General features: G+C 38.3%; 1 protein-coding gene across 1 annotated transcript in view; it reads left to right on the forward strand.

The window, feature by feature from the left end:
- Positions 1-1,035: 1,035 nt before the first annotated feature.
- Smp_148940 (sorting nexin, putative) overlaps positions 1,036-23,361 on the forward strand; it is a gene marked incomplete at both ends in the record, with an annotated part of 41,336 nt that continues 19,010 nt past the window's right edge. Inside the window, 12 exons of the mRNA XM_018791144.1 lie at positions 1,036-1,188; positions 1,219-1,340; positions 1,373-1,488; positions 1,520-1,609; positions 1,643-1,731; positions 1,761-1,844; positions 2,985-3,126; positions 4,579-4,673; positions 4,764-4,866; positions 7,371-7,426; positions 9,847-10,404; positions 22,070-22,388. Of these exons, the coding sequence (XP_018645660.1) occupies positions 1,036-1,188; positions 1,219-1,340; positions 1,373-1,488; positions 1,520-1,609; positions 1,643-1,731; positions 1,761-1,844; positions 2,985-3,126; positions 4,579-4,673; positions 4,764-4,866; positions 7,371-7,426; positions 9,847-10,404; positions 22,070-22,388 (1,927 nt within the window). The remainder of the gene's footprint in view (positions 1,189-1,218; positions 1,341-1,372; positions 1,489-1,519; positions 1,610-1,642; positions 1,732-1,760; positions 1,845-2,984; positions 3,127-4,578; positions 4,674-4,763; positions 4,867-7,370; positions 7,427-9,846; positions 10,405-22,069; positions 22,389-23,361) is intronic.

The raw sequence follows: 23,361 nt of genomic DNA on the forward strand, positions 1-23,361 counted from the left end.
CATCCAATGTCGAACACTTAACGAGCTATTGATTTTGGGGAATTATTTACAGCTACAGTATCAAAATCACAAATACAGAACCAATGTTCAATATATCTTAGCAAATTGTCTTTCAATCCCAGGTGGTAGTAAACCCCATTGCAGATGAACTTTGGCTGGACACTTGTGAACGTCCTCAAAACACTTCTGTTGTTGCTCGGTAAGTCGAAAACAAGATTTAGGAGATCATTCGGAATCCGACCAGCATCTCTGATGCTCACACATGCTTTTTTAATTAAATTCATCAATATCTTTTTGACCCACTCTTATTGATTTACTGACTTCTGAGTGTACAAATTATATATGAGCATCACGTGATGATCATATTTACTTAAATCTCATATAGCTGAATAGTTGTTCAACGACTGACTTCCATTACTCTGGCAACTTTTGCTTCAGCGCGAATACCACTAAACAGCTGGTCAGAGGGGTACACAGCTCTTCCACAAGTGCTAATAAACAAAAAGAACACAACAGTAGGATAGATTATAGACACACCTGCTCTCTGAGCGCAGTCACATTGTGAACTTTGCTGCCGACTGAAACGGCTCAAGCAATTTTACAGGAACCCTTTAAGAGAAAACATAACATTTTCTTGAGTGCTCAGGGCAGCATCTCATCATAATTTACCAATATTTTTCTCTTTTGCTCGTTAAATATATTTAGGTTCCGATTTAAAGGCATCAAGAATCAACTGCTACTATATACGGAATCCTTTTAAGTGAAAGCTTATTTAAGTACGTTTATAACTATTTTAATCATATGTATATTAAACAGTTTACTTTCCTACTGGACATTTCCCCGGAATTTTGATTATTTGCGTTACGGTTTTAGTTATGCCTAGGTTCAATGTTGTTCTGGGTATAACAGTTATCTGTTTTCTTCTACATCATGGCTTCACATTGATATTTTATGTCTTCATTGCGATTCTTTCCTTCGCTGCTGGGTATTGCGCATATGTTTTGATATTTTCAATTTGTTCTTAGTTTCTTTTTAATGAAGGAACAACCTGTTGTTCATTTCCGCAGGAGAGATCTTTTATGTTCCAAAGGGATTCCAAAGGTGACAGCTATTATGGATGCTGAGGGTGTCACAAGACCGAATATACGTGTATCTCCCCATCAGGACCTAGACTACGTGCTTAACCAGGTAGTTTTGTACATGTTTCTGTTATCGCAGATTGTAAGCTACATTGTCAGAGACTACATTACTCCTTGGTACAACTCGCTCACTCCTGACGATTCATTTCCAATGGAGCTCCATAAGCTTCTTTTACGGGTTGTTGCGAATGCGGTTAAAAGGTAGACGCCTCTGAAGTTAGTAATTTCACTAGAGTTTCTGATGTGGATTGGGTGCCTTTCCTTACTGAAATGCTTCCGTCTTTCATGACTACTCATGTCCGTGTCTACCGAAACATGCTGGACAGAAAGGTAGCCTATCCTGATAGAGGTATTTGTCTTATTACCTTGTAAAATTGAAGACTCTGCGAAATTATTTTTTGACATTGAGGCTGAGACGGAGAAAAGTGTATGTCACGAAGAAATCTGTAATTCTGGAGATCGGGAAAAAGGCTAGTATAAGGAAAGCTCTAACTTATCAATAGACCATCTCCGTTTGCTAAGTGATATGTTTTTATTCTTCGTTACCCCTACTGAGGAATATGGTGTGCCTGGTATACGATATATAGCCCGGGTAAGTTACTTACTTTCATAACGTTGTAGGAGTTGCTGGTTAATTCTGTTCTGATACCAATGATCAATTTGTTATCGGATCCCGATTTCGTTAACAGAACCATAGCTTGGTTTGTGAGTACACTTTTCTGTGCGTTTTTGTTAGTTATTAGTGGTTTAGTTGGTTCATGTTGTTTATTTTCCTTGTTATATTCCATTCATATCAGATCTATGTAATCTTGGGTTGAGTTAAATAAAATAAACAGATTCGTCCATCGTCTTTTTCCCCACCTACTTCTAATTTCCCCAACATTACACATTAAAGTAGTAGTTAGGTACATGTAATACATGTTCCAACCACCTAAGTCGATGAAGACTCATTACCACACCACCCAGTTTTCCATTTTTGCCTGGTACCCCGTTGCCAACTGCACCGTTTCTCACCCTGTTGTTTCACGGTACTCAAGCAATTCGATGAGATTACATATCAAGTATCTCCAACCTACATGTGTCTCCCACTTTCACAGACCGCGCTCCAACTGATATATCAGTCAACTTAACACATACGACTGTATCAGCATTCTTAAAGACTTCCATAACCAACGTATCTACTTTTGCCACTCTTCCGAACTGACACCAGCTAAAATGCCAAAACGCTATCGATCTAAATGGATGGATGGATTTCGCTCCGAAATCAAAGACCTGTTATTCTAAATCTGACTCGTCCTTCCATAAATTAAAGTCTTGCCATCCATTTTACGATTGATCTGTAAGTGTTTAGCTTTTTAAAGCTTATTGGGCCTTCTATAAAACTCGACTTTTCAACAGCGGAACTGTGGTAAGTGGGAGCATAAACCGAGTCAATGTATAGATTCGACTATTATAAGCCTGTTGGATACAAACATTTTTGGTTACATAATACTTTAGGTATGTGTGATATGTTAGTATGCTTTGAACGTTTCTTCTCTTGTTTATCTATCACTGAGAAACGCTGTTTCTTACATCTCGTGTGGTAATTTTTGAATATGCATTATTGATTTTCAAAAAGCGTGCTGCTACCATTCTAAAGTACTGTGAAGTTTACAAAGTCTTTTGCTATTTAGACGCAGGTACAGATGAAAAAGTACAGATTCAGTTTAAGTAACTTGACTATCGAAAACTTTTTGTTGTCTTAACTAGTAACAAAGTGTATTTCATCTTCTGTCGAATTTCGTACGTCTGATTGCATAATCAATTGCATTTTATGCTTTGATTTCAACGTTCTTTTCTCAATAGGCATCAGATAGTGCCTATACAAGTGAATATTTTTGTCAAGCACTACGCATGTCTGAAAGCATCGAAGAGATAGATGTTGTTATCCGTCAGCTAAATAGTTTCATGGATAAACTTCGGGGTCACGACACAGGTGGCGATGATGGTAAACAGATTTATTTTTAGTTTTTGTCTTCATATTTGTTTTACTTTGTCTAGTTTTTGAATAAATGGAGTAAATTCTTCAAGACTTAAAAGCAAGAAAAATTGGTTCAGCGATTGTACAGCTTCAAAAATGGATTTGCCAAAAAGAGAACTTTTCGTTGAACCAACTATTCTTGTTTTTAAATAAATCCACTACAGTTCTGTGCTTCTATCCTTTTACGGTGCTCATGAAACAAGTTTAAGTATTTAGCATAATCAGATAAGCTAAATGGTCATTTTGCTTGTATTTATTTTCGTTTAAATCAGTTACATTGGCTCAGTGGTTAAGGTGTTCGACTTTCGGCTACTAAGTCGCAGGTTCGATATACTGTAAATTGGTGATGAACAAACTAGATTGTGGTCTGCACAGTGTCAAAAAGGTGGTCATTCTTATCTATCATGTGACCACCGATTCCCTAGTGACCACCCAGACGACTATCCCCTGTCCCTAGGCACCCAACCTTCACATCTAAATCTTCAGCTACCACTAAAACATCTGTCAAACTTACACTTCCTCGAGAAGATCGCTTAACTGACGGTAAAACATCCTAGATTACATCCGGACTGCAGTATATATGGGTTAGGTAAAGATAACTAAAAAGCCCTGTTTCTCACTGATTCCTCACTTTAATCAAACTTTCAAATCTAACAACATACAATTGACCGTTAATGATGAAGTAGGCTTTTCTAATCAACAGATGGAGAGCGATTGCGTAGTACTTCACTAGAGTCTTAAATACGGGTATCGGATAGACACCGCAATATCTGTCGAATTTTTTTTATCAAGAATATCACTTAATTGGTTATGGAGCTCATCCTAGATTGGATCCGGATTACAGTTCATCACTGCTCAGGTATCGTTTCCCACTCCAGTCTCTCGCTTTGTAAGTCTCCTAACCTAATATCACACAAACAACTATTAATTAGAGTTCTGTTGATTAGTGCCTCAGAGAAGTGGAGCAACGTCAGAAGCTGCAAATCTATGATAGCTGGTCGTCAAAATGTGTTCGTATACCGTTCGTTCCCACATTATTCTGAAACCCACATATGCCAATGGTTCGAAATCATGGCTTTTCCAATCCTCTAAGTGATACTTTCGTATTCGCCCACACGGTTTAAACACAAACACACTTTCGTTCTTTTTACTTCTATAAAAATCTCTCCGTTTTGAGAAGGCGATAAAACAGTCAGAAACGACCATTTTAACTCTACAACGATCTAACTCAGAGAAAAAAACACGAAAATTGTCTTTCTCTTAATATGAGTTTTGAAGTACTTTAATTTACCTCGTAGTTAACCAGCTTGGTAATCTCGTTAGCATCATTCAATCAGTAAAATTGTTATTATGTTATTTCCACTAATTTGTTTATTTTAATAAATAAAATAAGCAGTAATTTTCATATTGATTTTTTAGATGCTCTTATTAAAGCGCAACTTGGAAGCCTCGATTATGTCAGAAAAATATGTTTAATTCGTCGAAGACAAATTCAAGAAGGTGTAGCTGAAAAAGTAAGCTCTTACTGAATCGTATTGTATTGTCTACGTATTCTTCCTTTATCAAATATTTATCTTTTAACCCCTCTCATGTTCCGCTTATAGCCCGGACGTGCATTAGCCTATCATTTACAACCAGATGCACGAATTTATGATATGTCCTTCCAAGAATTAATGACTAAAAGTGTTGCAGTTGTTTGCTTTTTAGGTAAGTATACTTCCTATATTATGATTGTTTTTATTCATTTGGATTGTATACTGTCATCTGATTGTCAGAGTTTATCTATTTATACCTATGATATAGGAATGTCTGCGCCATATTTTTTTTTATTTTGATCACTATGTCTCGGCACGGATTCAGAAAACCCAGTTGGGGTTTGTCAACATACCTAACAACATAATTGAGATATCCGTCTTCCAACCAAATGATGTGTACACTTCGCAACACTCCGCTCTGTTTTACTTTACGGCTATGAGAAATGAACTATGAAAATAGGAGATATGCGTACGCTGAAGTTTTCTGATCATAGACGTCCTCAAAGCATTTTTCACGTTTCGTGGAACGACTGAATAAGGAATTTTAAGGTTTTGGGTCATTGGATTTTCGGAAAAGGTGGAAAATCAGTTAGTGACGTTGTAAATCTCCATCAACTGAGGTAGTTGGGACATGTATTACTCATACCTAACCTCTGCTTACCTCGACGATCAATACCTGCTAGTGCAAGAAGTAGGTTGAAATAAAGCTAGGGGTGGCTAAACTATGACGTGGTTTCAGTTCGTAAAGTCATTAACCGTTGGTCTGAGCTATGCTGCTAGATACATACTATCTAGTTAATGTCCTTGTGATCACTACAGTCAGCGGTTGAAGACTTTGCGTGACGTGGCATAGAGTCGTTCGCAATGGCTGAAAAGCTTTCATTCTTTATCTTCCCCTCGATCTTAAATTCCACTATCCTTTCGTACATATTTTTCCATTCTATCTTTTCAAACTATATTCCAAAATAATAAACATTTTTTGTCATATCCCAATGAGTAGAAGAATTGTATTTCTGACGTTTCGTGACTTGATGCAACCTACTTCTTCAGCGTAAATAAGTAACCTAAATACAATTTTTCGACTCATTGGGATGTAACAAATATATGTATTATTAACTCACTACCTAATGCTCACTTTATTTGAGGCTATCAAGTCCAACCTTGGTATTGATGCCTATTTTCCAAAAGTTTAGTTTGTCATTGCTACTATATTATTTCGATCACTTTTGTTACTTTCATGTTGTGCTAATCTGGTATGCTAACTTGAGACAAAGCACATCTGTACCAGGCTCCATTTTGATGATGTCTGTCTGTCTATATTTTTCGATTACAGTTATGGTGACAAACCGTAGGTTTCTAAACGCTTTTATTTAATTCTTTAACATCCCATAAATCACTGTGATATTTTGTTTTAAATGGACATTAATCACCAATAAAAACATATGCTAGAATATCGTGGATTTAGGAAACTTCTATGTTTGAACCAGTAGTTTCGTAACTTGTCTAGGCAGAAACTTAAAGTTGTCAACGAGTAACCAACGTGTTGTAGTAAAAGATAGTTTTTAACTGCAATAAAAGCGAAAGACATTTTAAGTGGTGAAAGTTAATACGCGAATGCAGAAAACGGACAATTTTTAGATACTAAGGACAAGAGCACTGTATGTTTGTATCATTGTTTCACACTCTTGGTTAGTGTATATACTTGTTCATATTTCCAGTCTTTTGCAGAACCTATAATTCTCATCCACTATGTTGGAATCCTGTATTCTCCATAGTTTATGTTCAAACATTTTAAAGTTGTACTGAGAAACTACCATCCAGTGTCATAGGAAATAATTTATTGTTACTGTGCTAAACTTAATTGTGGTTATGAATTAGGTCTATCTGTTGATGGTGTGATGGGGAAAGAATTAAGCCTATTATCCATCTTATATTTCATTGAAGAGTGAAGGACGTACAAAATTAATGTCATCCAATTGTTGGTGTCATTTAATCACGTTTATTTTTGTAATAAGATTTTGTAAATAAGTATGTTATTTTAGATAGGAAACCTATTCTTATAGCTGATAGTCCTGTCTTTATTTTTTTATGAGCGGGCATGATCGATTTAATAACCCACTGTTGGCAACATCGCTGTATTCTGTTCGTTCACTTTAGCTACCCAGACCTCTTTCATCAAATCTTAACTCAAAAGTGCAGGGCATGTTCGAAACCAACTTGTATTTTTAGCCTTTGTAAAATCAATGACTCAATCTTTAGGGCCTGTAAATTTCAACACCCACTATCAACTCCTCTTTCTTGTTTAATATATTTGCTTTACATTCTTCGACTGACTTCAGTAGCATGTGGGACCAGCGCTAACGATTTGAGCTTCATAAATATTATCACTTGTCAGTTGAAACTGTGCTTCAAATTACATGTTAATGTTCGAGTTCTATGTTAATTTAGACCTTAAGCTTCACTAACTTAAACTCTAAATTCTGATACTATAGATAAATCCTTAAAACGCTTGCAGCTTAAAATAAAACGGACTGTTCATCACTGTTGTAAAAAGTGACCAATATGATTCACTGACATACATATATATATTTTATTTCGCGTGTTTTTCTCGAAATTATTTATTGTTCTATTGTTGTTATCTATTTGTTTGTTGTCTGCTTCTTTCTATAATTTCAGATTTTCTGGCTTCCATTAATAAACATTCATTACTTCGATTGTATTTAAATTGTGTAGTAAGCAAGCTCTTAGTAATGCATTTTTGATTCAATTTATAACCGATATATATATATATATATGTTAAGTCTATCGAAGCGTCCAAATCACCCAATTGAGATACACACAAATTCGTAGTTCGCAAAGCAACGATTTGTCTAAAGTAGAGGTTCTTTATTGAATAATATACAAAAATTGGTTACAAACCTCAACATGTGAGGTGTCTGCGGCATTTACCTCATCCTTTTGTCTGAAATAAAAGGGGCTTCGATGGTACAAAAGACAGTTGTTAGCTGTGTCTGAACTTGATAACGGTTTATCAACAGGCAAAAACCGAACCAAGAGCGAACAATATGGAAACCGTCGCGCTTAAACAAGGGTTAAAAAATACGCAAAATTGTGAACAACTGCAACAATGATTGAAATAAAGTAATTATAATGATAAATACAATAAATGTTATAAGTATATGTAAATATTTCAGAATATTACACGACAAACTTGCGTTACAGCATAAACGCAGAAATTGCGAGGAATACAACTATTTACTGAATATTAATAAGTAGTTTAAAAAAATACGCAAAAGAGTAGAGGGGAAGTGAATAAACATAGAGAATGTAAAACAGACCTAGCAATATATAATACTATAATTTAAGAATACGGGCTGACAATCATGGATAATAGATTATCCATTCACAATTATAGATAGGATATACATATACACGATCTGCGACTAATACGCTTGAAAATGAAATTAAACTAGACAACAATTTGCTGACACAATTACAAGGAGTTTACACACAATGAAGTACAAAGTAGAGGTCAGTAATGATATGAATTCACAACATAATATGTTCTTTATACACTTTCTATAAACGGTTGTTTGTCTTCACTGAATGGCTACACTTCAGAAATAGATGTAGATAATTTTTTGGAGTATTTTATGTTTAGAAAAGATTGTTTATTTACGTATGGTACGAAAACATATTCATACCCCCATGTACCCACAAAGAATAGTTTCACTTAGACATGAAACTTCATATTGGTTTCTTTTGGTTAACTAAACTAATTTTCGTATCATAAAATTGTTTTATCACATTGTCATTGTTACAACTTAATGAACAATAGTAGGTAGGTGGCTAAGCATACCTTTTTCAATCATTTTATTGCATGTTGAAACTCCGCTACATCTGTTTCGTCTTGTTCGATGTGGTTATATCATAAACATTTACACATAAAGTGTGGTCCACTGCCGAATACACAAACATGTACTTAGTTATCCAGTTGCATTTTAATGCAATTCAAAAAAGTTGCTCCAAGATGCCTACTATAGTGAATAATTAACGACTGATTACTTATTCTTTTCTATATAGAGATGCGTATTACCTGGATGATAATCAAATTATTTAGACTGCTAACATTAGACACTGGATTATGATACTTAATTGGGTGAAGCAGTCTATTCAACCATTAGACTGTTGGATTGAGAAAAAACGTAGACTGGAACAAAAAATTGTTGATACAGCTAGTAGGTAGTCCGTAAATCGAATGTATTTAACCATATAAAATAGTCTATTGTATATTTAGTATAGATGAATCTGTCTGTTATCACTTCTTGATAAATAATAGGTCACTTAATGTGAATAAATATTTGTGTAAGAGGTTCATTTATCCAACCGGTTATAATTTAGTATCGGTTGTTATGTTAAGCCCATATACCTTATTCTAACTGCTGGACAAGCCAATTCACCTATCCATCTTGAGTCAAGTTTTCACCTTGTTTCTTATTCACTCATCAACTCTGACCATTTTTATATGAGCGTAGGTGTATGTACATTTCTTATTCTATTTATCACATGTCTGTCATTCATTCTTATCTGACTATAAATATTAATTAACGCTTGATAAAAGTGAGTTGGATTCCCCGTCATCTCCAATGCATGTCATTTTTGTTTCGCTCGCTGATATTTACTCATGTGCTCATAACTATCTTGCCTGCGTCATTTGACAATAAACTGTAGCTGCCGCTTCTCTTTGCCTTCTGATTTTATGCACCGTTAAGATTGGTATTATAACGGTTATCAGGGCGAACGATTAACAAAGCACGGCACTACATAATTGGCTATCCCGACTTACGAACGCGAAGCAATATTAGTAACTTCAACGTACTGACACATAATTGGTGAGCCCGACGTGATATGGGCTTATCATAATAACCGATACTACAATAAAAACACAAGACTATATCATATGCATATAAAAATATATATTTACAGTGTTCTTATAAGATACGATAAACGGATCAGTTCAAAATACACATATACATGTACGGAGTTACATAAAAATAATATAATAAGACACCTAATAGGGATGTAACAACTGATTTTCTGGATGACAACTGTGTTGTACCATAAATTACATAATCCTTTTTTATTCTTTCAGAGTTTCCGTGAAGGCGTCAGTAAATTAATACCTAACGCAACTATTAATCAAAACATTGATCCTTCAGTGTTGGCTCTTGCTGAAGCTTCACGAATGGAGGCTATTTCTTCTGATATGTCAACTACTATTATAACTGACGATTTATGCTTAAATCCTACAAATCCAATTGAGATTACTAATACCGATAAAGAAACTCTATCAGTCTCATATTCTCTTAATTTTGAAGGCACACAAACTGAAGTTGCATCCAATTTGTGTGACAATGAGATAGATCTAATGGGAAAAGAAGATTCAATAACAACATCTTTAGATGAAGGTGAACAGCAAAACACAATGGTCATAAATGAAGAGATTAAGAAAAATATACTAGAAAAGAGTGGAGATGATATTGTTGATGATTCTATCGAACAATTGCGTGCATTTGGCATAACAATATGTAGTAATTTATTGCACTTTATGCCTTTATCAGCTGAACCACTAATCCAACGTACACTAAAAACACTTACTGGTGAACCGAATTCATTAAATCCTAATTCATTCACTGAAATTGAAGCACATGTAAGTAATAAAAATATTAATACTAATAATTTGAACATTTTAGTCGTCTAAAGACCTATTTTAAATTTTTCTTGTTAATTGATAACAATAGCTAACACCAGGTGATACGAATTGCGAATCCCGTATGAAACATATGTCCACTTACGCTCTCAGCTAATCTGTACGAGTCCGCGCTAAATAAAGCTTCCTCCAGGTTTTGTCGAACATTATCTTTCAATGTAGGCCCTTGCATAAGACCTGGAATCAAACGGACTATCTGTTTCAATTTGAGGATAAAGTAAAAATTTAGGACTAACTTCTTCAGTGGCATTTAAGTAAAAATAGAATCTACACCTGGTTAAGTTTATCTTTATTGTCCGATGTTTTTCACATACATCAATTGGAGACAATGAAATGTGCTAACATTGAAGATGTCTCCACCTTCGTTTGCTGAAGTTTACACAACTTACACTATAAAATTCGATACTATTATTCTATTAGTTCACATTTTAGTGAACAAGAAAATTACAAATTCTTATGTGTGCTTCATTTAATAAATTTTACAATCTACGTCCGACTTTAATTTCATTAACTATCATGACTGATCACGAACGTTTGCCTGTATTTACGTTCCAACTAGATTATTCATATGCGTTACAATATAGTTACTCATTCCATCCAACTCAATATATGTGACGAAGGCTAAGGCAATCAGCAAACCTCCAGCAACGTTATATGACATGAAAATTTTGCTTCACAGATACATCAACCGGAAGCATTAACTCTGGTACCGGTCATAGATGTTAAAAACTCCATTTGATAGTCTAATGGAGTCACCATTCTACATAAAGATTGAAGAAAATAAGAGTATTAACGAATTGTTCTGGTGACAGATAGATCGAGAGACCTACTGGATCCGGAGACAATAGTGATTCAAATTTCTAAGTTATGTTCCGAGACATTCATAGTTTCGTTGTGGATGTCCTAAGGAAATCATATTGTCATGCGATTTCCGTTAATAAACGTCAGACTATTACTGATAACGATAACCGTCAGTATTTTTTCTAACTCAAATCTCATGATCTTTGCTCTCTTCCGCTTAGTTGCCATTACTTTTCGTTAGCTGATTTTCTGTTTTCCAAGGTCATGTTTTTATAAGTACATATGTGGAGTTGTATTATTACAATTTACGTCCTTGAGTATCAAGTTTTCCTTCACTCTCGCCTTCTTTGTGTGTCCCTTCTCGACTGCGTTTGTTAAAGGCTGTTGTCAGTTTTTATTCTGTGGAATCCGTCATAGGACACGTTCGTATTAAAATGAGCTCAGTCATCCCACAGTTACCAAGATCCGTGGGTTGAACCGAATCTCAACTAAAACAGACAACACTACTTTCCTAAAACGAACACTAGTGGGAGAGTGATATGAAGGCTTTAACTAATCTATTGGTCCTGTTCGTCTGAGTTGAATCCTTTAATGAAAACAGTTGGATACCAGTCTATTTACACGGAATAGTGCACAATTTGAATTTGTAGATTTAGACATACTGAAGTTGTTGAGTCGGCTTCCGGAGAACTTCAACGGAGCCTCCTGTTATAAATTGCCTAAATATTACGTATTGCGATAGGACTACACGAAATTCTACCGATTGACCAAATTCAGATATCCTAGTTCGACCCCAGTACTGTTCCCCAACCCCAATAAATCAGAACACAGCCGTTAAATGAGAATTGTTTATGGGGTCAGCAGCAGAACAACAATGGTTTACAGACAAGGCATATTTATACAGTTAAGATAACTATTAACAGTAACCAATGGAAGAAAGGACACGTAAAGGTTATAATTAGGATAACTCAAAATTGACCAATAAGAGAACGTCACGTAAAAGTCATAGGACAACTGTAATTAATGACCAATAGGAAATAACATGTAAAATATATGAAGAGTCTGAAAACATGCCACTTTACATTCAAGATAATTTTTGGGATATCCCTGTGAATATCCTAACACCTCCCCTTGGGAAAAAATTAATAGCGACACAACTGTGAGTTTACCTGAAAGTTCTTTAGTTTTCTTCGTTTGCGCTCCGACCTCCTTGGAGGTAACGACCGAGAACCTGAAGAATGTTCTGCTTGATTAGATGACTGAGTTGCCTCCGTTGTAGATATTGGCGGAAGTTGGAAAGTATCCAGTAATAAATCGAGTGGGACGCATTTCGTAACTTCAACTTTTTCCTTGGCTTTTCTTGGCCTTAGTTGATTATGGTGCCTGGTCCAGATTTCTTTGTTTACTCTGACCTCATACAAGACCTTCCCCTGTCTCTTTGCGACTTCACCCTCTATCCATCTATCATACCCATGTCTATAGTCCCGCACATACACTTTTGCGCCAACTTCGTAAGGAATTCGGGTATTCTGCATGTGAGGACTCTGCTGGGCTACTCGCCTGGGTGTCATTGCACTATGAATTGTTCGTAGCTTTCGTCCAATAAGCACCTTCGCAGGGGATTTGAAGTTTGGCAATAAATCATGAGGAGTCGTCCGGTACACAATTAGAAATCGTTCTATAATATCGTGTGTTGTTCCCTCCCCTCTTGCCTTAAGCATGGCACGTTTGAATGTATCGACGAAGCGTTCAGCTTGTCCATTAGATTGCGGATGGTAGGGCGTAGAACGGACATGATTGATCGAGTTTTGCAAGCAAAATTCTCGAAACTGACTGGATGTGAACTGCGAACCATTGTCTGTTACTATTGTTTCTGGCAGACCATGCTGAGCGAAGATCTGGTTAAGGAGTTGGATGGTTCGAGTTGTAGAGGGTGGTGCAATCGGCAATATCTCCGGCCATTTGGAGAAGGAGTCGACCAGTATCAGATATATGGTACCATCTAGGGGTCCGGCAAAATCAATGTGCACTCGCGACCAGGGTTTTTCTGACTTGGGCCAGGGTACTGGTGGCAACTTAGGAGAATGTTTCGCAGCTGTTTGACAATGTGGACATGTTTTGACGAAGTCGACAATTTGCTTGTCCATGTTCGGCCAGTATGCGTAACTACGAGCGATAGATTTCATACGGTTTATCCCTGGATGACCAGCGTGAAATTGGCGTAGGACCTTGGCACGCAGGGTTGTTGGAATTACTACACGGTCACCAAACATCAGACAGTCATTGACAACACAAAGAGCGCTGCAACGATTCGCTTACTTACTTACTTACTTTCGCCTGTTACTCCCAATGGAGCATAGGCCGCCGACCAGCATTCTCCAACCCACTCTGTCCTGGGCCTTCTTTTCTAGTTGTATCCAGTTCTTGTTCATTCTTCTCATGTCTGTCTCTATTTCTCGGCGTAATGTGTTCTTTGGTCTTCCTCTTCTCCTTTGACCTTCAGGATTCCATGTGAGGGCTTGTCTTGTGACGCAATCGGGTGATTTCCTCAAAGTGTGCCCTATCCACTTCCAGCGCCTCCTCCTGATTTCTTCCTCCGCTGGAATCTGGTTTGTTGTCTCCCACAGTAACTTGTTGCTGATAGTGTCTGGCCATCGGATCCGAAGTATCTTGCGTAGACAACTGTTAATAAACACTTGTATCTTCTGGATAATGGCTTTCGTAGTTCTCCACGTCTCCGCCCCATACAATAGAACTGTCTTGACATTTGTATTGAAAATTCTAACCTTGGTGTTGGTTGACAATTGTTTTGAGCTCCAGATGTTTTTCAGTTGTAAGTATGCTGCTCTTGCTTTTCCGATCCGCGCCTTCACATCTGCATCTGATCCACCGTGTTCATCAATGATGCTGCCCAGATATGTAAAGGTTTCCACATCTTCCAAAGCTTCTCCGTCAAGTGTAATTTGATTGGTGCATATTGTGTTGCATCGGAGAGTCTTGCTTTTCCCTTTGTTTATATTGAGACCTACTGCTGCTGAGGCTGCTGCTACACTGGTCGTTTTCTCCTGCATTTGTTGTTGCGTTTGTGATAGAAGAGCCAGATCATCCGCGAAGTCTAGATCGTCAAGTTGCATCCTGCCTGTCCACTGTATCCCGTGCTTTCCTCCAGTCGTTGACGTCTTCATGATCCAGTCTATTACCAGGAGAAAGAGAAACGGTGAGAGTAGGCAACCTTGCCTTACACCAGTCTTTACTTGAAACGAGTCGGTGAGTTGTCCTCCGTGGACGATTTGGCAGTTTAGTCCATCATAGGAGTTCCGTATGATATTGACTATCTTCTCAGGCACGCCGTAGTGTCGAAGAAGCCTCCATAGTGTCGTCCTGTCCACGCTATCAAATGCCTTCTCGTAGTCGATGAAGTTGATGTAGAGTGATGAATTCCATTCGATTGATTGTTCCACAATGATACGTAGAGTTGCGATTTGATCTGTGCACGATCTATCCTTATGAAATCCAGCTTGTTGATCTCGAAGTTGGGCGTCTACGGAATCCTTCATCCTGTTTAACAATACTCTGTTGAAGACTTTCCCTGGTATTGAGAGGAGAGTGATGCCCCTGTAGTTGTCGCACTTGGTAAGATCACCTTTCTTTGGTACTTTGATCAGAAGTCCTTTTTTCCAGTCTGTTGGTACTTGTTCTTCGTTCCAAATCTTACTGAAGAGGATGTGTAGTATCTTGGCATTTGCTGCTACATTTGCTTTCAGTGCCTCTGCCGGGATGTTGTCTGGTCCCGCTGCTTTGCCGATCTTGATTTGTCTAATGGCCATGCTGATCTCTTCAATTGTTGGTGGGCCAACATCGATTGGGAGGTCTGTGGGTGCTGCTTCGATGTTGGGTGGGTTCAGTGGAGCTGGTCGATTTAAGAGTTCTTTGAAGTGTTCTACCCACCTGTTTCGTTGTTCTTCAATGTCGGTGATTACTTTGCCTTCCTTGCTTTTCACTGGTCTTTCTGGTTTACGGTAATCTCCAGCAAGTTTCTTGGTTGTATCATACAGTTGTCTCATGTTTCCCTCTCTTGCAGCCTTTTCCGCTGTCATCGCTAAATCTTCCACATATTTACGTTTGTCGGTTCTGATGCTCCTCTTCACTTGCTTGTTTGCCTCTGTGTATTCGGCTTGTGCCTTGGCTTTTTCCGCTCTTGTTCGGCTGATATTGATTGCTGCCTTCTTGTTCCTTCTTTCTTCAATTTTATCCAGTGTACTAACAGTGATCCATTCCCTGTGATGGTGCTTCTTTTGGCCCAGAACCTCCTGACATGTTGAAATGATTGCCTCTTTGATACCTTTCCAGTTGCTCTCCATGGTAGTCCCCTCTCCATTGAGTAGATCATGAAAGGCCTGGAACCTGTTGCTGAGGGTTATGTTAAATTTGTTGAGTTTGTCAGCATCTCGAAGAAAGGCCGTATTAAACTTTTGTGATGTTGTCCGCGCCGTTGTCCAGTGCTTCTTGAGTTTTAGTTTCATCTTGGCGACCAGCAAATGATGATCGGATACTATATCAGCTCCTCTTCTGGTTCTCACATGCTCCATCGTCCTCCTGAACTTTTTGTTGATGCAGATATGGTCGATTTGATTCTGTGTAGTGTGATCCGGTGAAATCCAAGTGGCTTTGTGTATGTTTTTGTGTGGAAATGTGGTGCCACCTATGACCAGTTTATTGAAGGCACATAGGTTTGCAAATCTCTCACCATTTTCGTTCCTTTCTCCCAGTCCATGTTGTCCCATGACGTCTTCATATCCAGTGTTGTCCTTTCCAACCTTGGCATTGAGATCTCCCATCAGAATGGTCAGGTCTTTGGTTGGGCACTTCTCGAAGATCGACTGCAGCCTATCGTAGAATTGGTCTTTAGCGTCTTCATCGTAGTCGTTGGTCGGCGCATAGCATTGGATGACGTTCATTGTAATGCCCTCTCTCTTTGTTTTGAAGGAGGCTTTGATGATCCTTGGTCCATGAGATTCCCATCCTATAAGTGCATTTTGTGCTTTTCTGGACAGCATCAATGCAACTCCTTGTGTATGTGGGGCATTTTCTTCTTCATGACCGGAGTATAACAGAAGTTCTCCTGAAGACAGTCGTTGTTGTCCAACCTGCGTCCAATGCGTTTCACTGATTCCAAGCACCTCCAGGTTGTATTTTCTCATTTCTGCAGCAATTTGGAAGACTCTTCCGGTCTCCCACATTGTCCGGACATTCCATGTACCTATAAGAATTGTTGCTCTGGTTGTAAGAAGGTGCATCGGCCTCATGACTTCCGAATGAACTCGGCTTTCATCATGAGAGTTCATAATTATTCCTTCTACTCCCAGGGCAGAGTTTAAATGGTTTGAATGATTTTTTCTGGTTAGCGTTTTTTTAGCGAGTTGATTTTCTACGGGATGGGGTCGCTAACCCCATACCCAACCCTCCTCCTTTACCCGGGCTTGGGACCGGCAGCAACCCCCAGAGGAGCTACAGGCGGAGTTGCAACGATTCGATAGGTGTGGCATTTCACCACTAAACTGCTTAACGGGCCATCGACTCTGAACGTAGGTGATTGCTTTTCCAATAATCGGGTCGTCTCTGGTAGCTTTGCGAACATCTTCAGCTGTAACAGGCATTGCTCGAACGGCATTCGCCAATAGTGTAGCACCAGAATCATCTTCCGTTGCTATTGTGGCTATGAGTGTATCCTCATCAGTTGTAGAGTGCTTGCTGATAAGTCTGGACAATGCATCCGCTTGACCAAAATCTTCAGAACGTCGATACTGGATGTCGAAGTCGTAGCTCAGTAACGCCAACGCCCAACGTTGAAGACGATTAGCAGAATGAACAGGAATGCCTTTCTTTGATCCAAAAATTGACAACAGCGGCTTATGGTCTGTGAACAAAACGAAACGGCGCCCGTAAATGAATTTGTGGAATCGCCGGACAGCAAAAATTAGAGCAAAGGCTTCTTTCTCGATCTGACCATAACGTTTCTCAGCAACTGTTAGTGTTCTGGAAGCATGCATCACTGCTTTCTCTGAACCATCGGGAAAAAACATGCAATAGTACGGCACCCAGTCCATGGGTTGAAGCATCAGCAGCAACTACAATTGGTAGTTTCGGATTGTAGTGGGTTAGCAGTAGTTTGGAGCTTAACATGGCTTTAAGTTTTGAAAAAGCTGACTCACATTGCGTGGACCAATTCCAAGTAGCATTCTTTTCTAGCAGATGATTTAATGGATATCGTACATCATGTAGTGATGGTAGAAATGCTGAATAGTAGCTAACCATTTCCAAAAATGATCGCAGTGAAGATACATCAGTGGGAGCAGGCATTTGCTGGATTGCATGAGTATTTTGAGGATCAGGATGTCGTCCAGAAGCATCAAAGATAAACCCCAGGTATTTAACGGAGCGTAGGAAGAATTGGCATTTCTCTGGACGAAGGCGAAAACCATTATCTTGGAGGCGTTGTAGAACTAAATATGTTCTGGAATGCAATTCATCAGCAGTTGAGCCGACAATGAGGACGTCGTCAAGATACGTAGCAACACCAGGAACATCTGCCAGAATAGTATCCATAATCTGCTGGAATATCGCTGGAGCAGTCTTGATACCAAAGGGTAATCGGGTATACTGGAAAAGTCCTCGGTGAGTGTTGATTGTCAGCAATTCTCTCGATTCGCGAGCGACAGGAATTTGAAGGTAAGCATCCACGAGATCTAGCTTAGCGAAGTAGGTACCACCATTTAAAATAGTAAACAAATCATCTGGGATCGGCAGCGGATAATGATGCTGTTGTAGCGCCGCGTTGAGTCCTGTAGAGAAGTCTGCACAGATGCGTATGGAACCATCAGACTTTTTGACAACCACAATTGGTGCAGCCCATGAAGAATAAGAAACAGGTACAAGGACACCTTCAGTTTCCAAACGTTGAAGTTCAGCGTCAACCAGAGGTAGGGATGCATATGGGACTGGACGTTTTGGATGAAAAACTGGCGTAGCTTCTGGCTGAAGTTTCAAAACAGCTTCAGTTGTGGAACAAAGACCAAGACCAGGCTGAAAGAGTTCAATGAATCGTTTTTGGAGGTCTGCAGCATGCTGTTGTGTAGTAGCAGGAGTTTTTACTTGATTACAGATAGTGCTGGTAGGAAGATTGGCAAGACCAAGTTCTTCGAACCAATCTAAACCCAGAAGATTGAGAGGGGATTTGGTGATGTAGCACGTACCATTGATGGTTGTACCATTGAACGAAATACAGCAATTAAGTTCACCATGAAGTCGGAGATGACCACCACATACACTAACGGCTGTCTGCGAAGATGGTTTGATGGGCGGTTGACCCAAGGTTCGCCAAGTCTTTTTCGACAGAATAGTGATATCTGATGCAGTGTCCAACTGCAATCGAATTGGCTGACCATTGATTGAGAGGGTTAGAGATTTGCGTCGCGTGGCGGCATGAGTGTGAAAGACTGCTGCTAAACTCCTTGGTGAGGGAAGCTGCTTTTTAGTATAACGACGTTGCGTCTGTGCATTTCGACGACTATTGGGTCGATGGGATTGGCAAAAACCGCTTTTGTGATCAACTTTATGACAGCGATCGCACACCTGCTGTTTGAATGGACAAACTTTCACATAATGCCAGGCTCCACAGTGCCAACATGGAGAAGGGGGCTTCTTCTGAACCGGTCTGGAGTGATTAGAGAAAGAAGGAGCACTGGCTTCCGTAGGACCACAGGTTGTCAAACTTCAGAAGAAGAACCCATAAACGACATTAGTCGAAATTTTACTCCAAAAAATACAGGTCTGACGCATTAACGAATAGAATATTGGTATCATGTAACAAAGCACGAAGTTTCCGCCAAAGAAAGTACGTAACCTTGGATATTAATAAACACCCTACTCGACTTCAGCTTGATACAGCTTCTGATATTACACTAATCAGCCCAGAAACATGGAAGAACATTGGAATATTGGAGTATAATTTCGACGAATGTCGTTTATGGGTTCTTCTTCTGAAGTTTGTTTCTTTATGCCGCTTTGGATGACATTTTCTGCAACGATGTTCTTTATACGGGCAGAACCTCTGATAGTGTCAACCTCCACATGACCAGCATGAAGATGGGGGCTGGTCGCCTGTGAGCGATACTGTTCTTGGGTAGAATTCTTTCTTTTCGCTTACAGCATGAACATGTGGTAAACGGTTATTATTTTCAACCATGTAAGTATCATGTTTCAAGTTGACCAGTCTTTGACACTCTGTAGTAACTTCTTGTAGTGTTATGTTCGGACACTGTTCAATTTTACTCAAAATTCTGGTTCTGATATCAGCATCTTCGGAAGATTGTAGACTACACACAAATACGAGACATTTAAACTGATCTTCTGTCATTGTTGATAATTTGAAGCGTTCACACTCACGATTTGCTAAACCTGCATGCTCCACCCAGTCATCATCAGCTGCTTTTGTTATCTTCAAACATTGATAACGAATGTTGAATAAGGATGACTGTTCAGCAAAGATTTGTGACAAAATCTCAATTGTTTCATCAAAAGTCTCTTGGGTTCTTTGGAAGGGTGAAATTACTGTAGCGTTCATGTTCAACTGTGCCAAGTTTTCTTAAGAGTATTCCGACCTTGGCGGCGTCATCAAATCTTCTGAGGTCGACCTTGAATAAATCTTCGTATTTCTTGAACCAGGTTTCAAAAGTAATACCAGCCGAACCATCGAAATTAAATTCATAGGTAGGATTAATAATATGGTCGACATTAGATTTGGAAACATCGTCTGTAACACCATTTTGACTTGGGTTCAATTTTTGGGTTAAAGTCTCTATAATACGAACCTGGAACTGTTCGAAACGTTTTTCTTGACGTTCCAGCAAGGCTTCAAATTGTTCAAAGGTAAATGACATCTTGATAAGCTAACCCCGTCACCAGTGATACGTCTTGTTGATTGTACGCTATATTCGTTTCCTAAGATATTCTGGTAACCCACAGGCTAGAGCTACCCAGCGACTTGAACACCAGAGAAAAGACGCAAGTATGAGAGAAAATACTTTACCCCAAGGTTCGTTCTTGTACAAAAAATCATGGGTATTTATAGATGTTAGCGTCTGTTAAATCAACATCATATTTTAGCCAATCCGTTAACGACATATTATGCTACCGACCAATAGTAGCACGCCACGCTGGAATTCTAGAATGTTCCATCATGCTCTGATTGGCTAGGGCTCTTCGGCCCCTTTTGGGCTTCTGGAGGCTCCGTTGAAGTTCTCCGGAAGCCGACTCAACATTTTTCTGCTAAGTTTTCATTCTTATTGTTATTGTCATTAATGGCTTTATTCAATATTATATTCATTGTTAGTTACATGCGCACATATCGTACGCTGATGATGGTAACTTTCTGATATAATGAGTAAAAATTAATCATGAAGTCAGCTCATTGTTTATTCGCTTGGAAAGTGATTAACCTACAAATTTCTTCATAACCTCCGGTTGTTTATGTCATGTATTCATATTTATTTTTGTATTTAATACTTTGTATATAAACATTTAGTAAATAAAACGGCTATTTGTCTCTTGCCTGTCATTATTAGTTTATCTTAACCATTACATTGATAGTTCGATGTTGTTAGAAATTATCGCTCTGCTACACCGTATCATTGCACATCATCGGCTATTGACCATCATTCGTTTTATTCCGTTATTAACAAACCTAAACCGTTCATTGTCAGAAATTATAGAATTTGTATTCACAAAATAAATACTGATTTTGATGATAGAATTGGGAATTCAAACCCGGATTTCAGATGCTCTATTTTCGACCAAACCGAAATATGTGGAGTGGTGTCTCCATTTGTTACAATATGGTTGAATATCATATGATTTTAGGCATCTAGCCTTTCAGTACTCGTGTGATTTATTATAATAATCAATAAGTCGCCTTAGACTTTGGTCATAAATTTGACTTTGTAAAGCAAAATTGTGGAGTCTGGGTTGTAAAGCAAACGAATCTGAGTTGAAAAAGGGTTATAATCATGATTTAGTAGTTTAATCTATCTCAATCTGGTGTTACAAACATAGTGTCACTTGGTTACTACGTTTATACTTATGCATTTTATTTTAGGCCTCCTGTAATCAAAGCTAACGATACTGTAGTGTCTAGTACTATTTCATGCCCACATGGGTTCTTCTAGCTTCCGGACAGATCAGTATATTTAGTGTTGTTGAATCACATTTTGACCTCAATTATTCGTTTATTAACCTTTACTGTTTTTACATGAGCGTGTGTGTATCGCGTACCCTATTCATCACATATCTAGTTTATTTTTGTCTGCGTATAAATATTGAGTCACGCTTTATCAATTGGGATCAGCAAACTTGCCTTCTTCGATTCCCAGCTTTTCATTCTAAATGTCTGTGTGGATAAACGAGCTCTTGAAATAAGTTCATCCAACGCAACCCTTATTTGGCTTCTTATTACCACCGTCACACAAATTGGGTTAGCCTAGACAATATACGAAGTTAAATGGCAGTTTTATGTTCATAACGTATTAATACGTCCATCCAAATCAGAGTCAGGTAAGAGATCACAGAACAGTACCCGAGATGAACTCTCTGAAACGAGGTTTGAATATGCCACCTACAGCCTAATAACTGAGAACTCTCACATCTAGCTAATGAGTTCCTAATGAGGCGAAGCATGTTTTTGTTTACACTACTTTATCTTTATATGGCTTCAACCGAGGTTTTTAACCAAACGTTTTACATTTAACAGATTGTTAACATTCTCTCAAGTCCCGATTGTTTTGGTGCATTTAAACGTAGTAGTCAATATATTCATCTTTTGGCTGAGTTAGATTTACTCAAGGAACCATTAGAACAATCTTCATCATCTAATTTTATATCCATCCCTCCCATTTCAAATGATACATTACCTCAAAGCCAATCTCAATCATTATCTCAATCTGACAAGATCACTGTTTCAAGCGGTTCTATTATTCATAATATTTCTTCCTTGTCTCAAATGCCATGTTCTGCGAATTCTGTCGAGGATTGTACAGATTGGAAATGTATAGAAAATGATTCTTCTAAAGGTAATATTTTACATTTTTCTCAATAAATGAAATAATCATAAATAAGCATTTACAACAACAACAACAACAACAACAAATAGACTAATGAATTCAACTATTAAATTATTACAATCTCCACAATCCCCCATTCTAATAATAATCATTGTGTACTCACTAGTGACTGGCTTCAAAATGTATTTCCTGGAGTTCTGGTGAGAAGCCGTGACCAGTGGAGTTCAACCGTGTCTGTCGTGAGGCATTTACTCACTGAACACAATAGTGACGGTCGCTCGATTGGTCAAAGTTAGATATTAACTCCGTCGGATGCCGACTAAGTATTTTAGAGGTTAGGCATTCGCGCACGAAACCGAAGGTCCTGGGTTCAAGTCATACATGCGGAGTCGTGACCAAGTTATGTTGTTGAATCTATTGAATTGTGTATTAACGTGACAGTTTTTATCAATTTCATATTTATGGATCCAGTGAGTATTAATACAATGTGTCGTAATATAGTAGTAAAAAAATTTGGACATTTTGGTCACCTGTCCCCTCATCATTGAATTTCATACTTTCCTCAAGATTAATCCATTAGAGATGTCCATTAAAGTTTCTGGATAAACAGAGTTTTGTCATCGAATCTTAATAAACATCTTATTAACTATATCGTATCTTGGCTTACGTTGATTCTCACAGGGTGAACTACTCTGTTTAGTCAAACAATCTGAGATGATGGTTAGTAATTAGTCGATTGAAGAGCTATAAACCAACGTATTCGGTTTCTCCAATCAACTATAGAATTTAATCATGTTGGTTTTACTGTTAATAATTTGTATGTAAGCATGCTCGTTTACTGAATGAAAAACTTAATGTTCAGATTAGTGGTCTTGTTTTTGATTTCATATTCATTCAGGGGCTTACGTCAATAATTCAGTCCCATGAGCAGCCATCACTCAGCTGTATCCTATTATTCCATATAACTTATTCACCAGAATTC

This window comes from Schistosoma mansoni (genome assembly GCF_000237925.1).
Source record: "Schistosoma mansoni, WGS project CABG00000000 data, chromosome 4 unplaced supercontig 0032, strain Puerto Rico, whole genome shotgun sequence".
NCBI classification, from domain to species: Eukaryota; Metazoa; Platyhelminthes; class Trematoda; order Strigeidida; family Schistosomatidae; genus Schistosoma; species Schistosoma mansoni.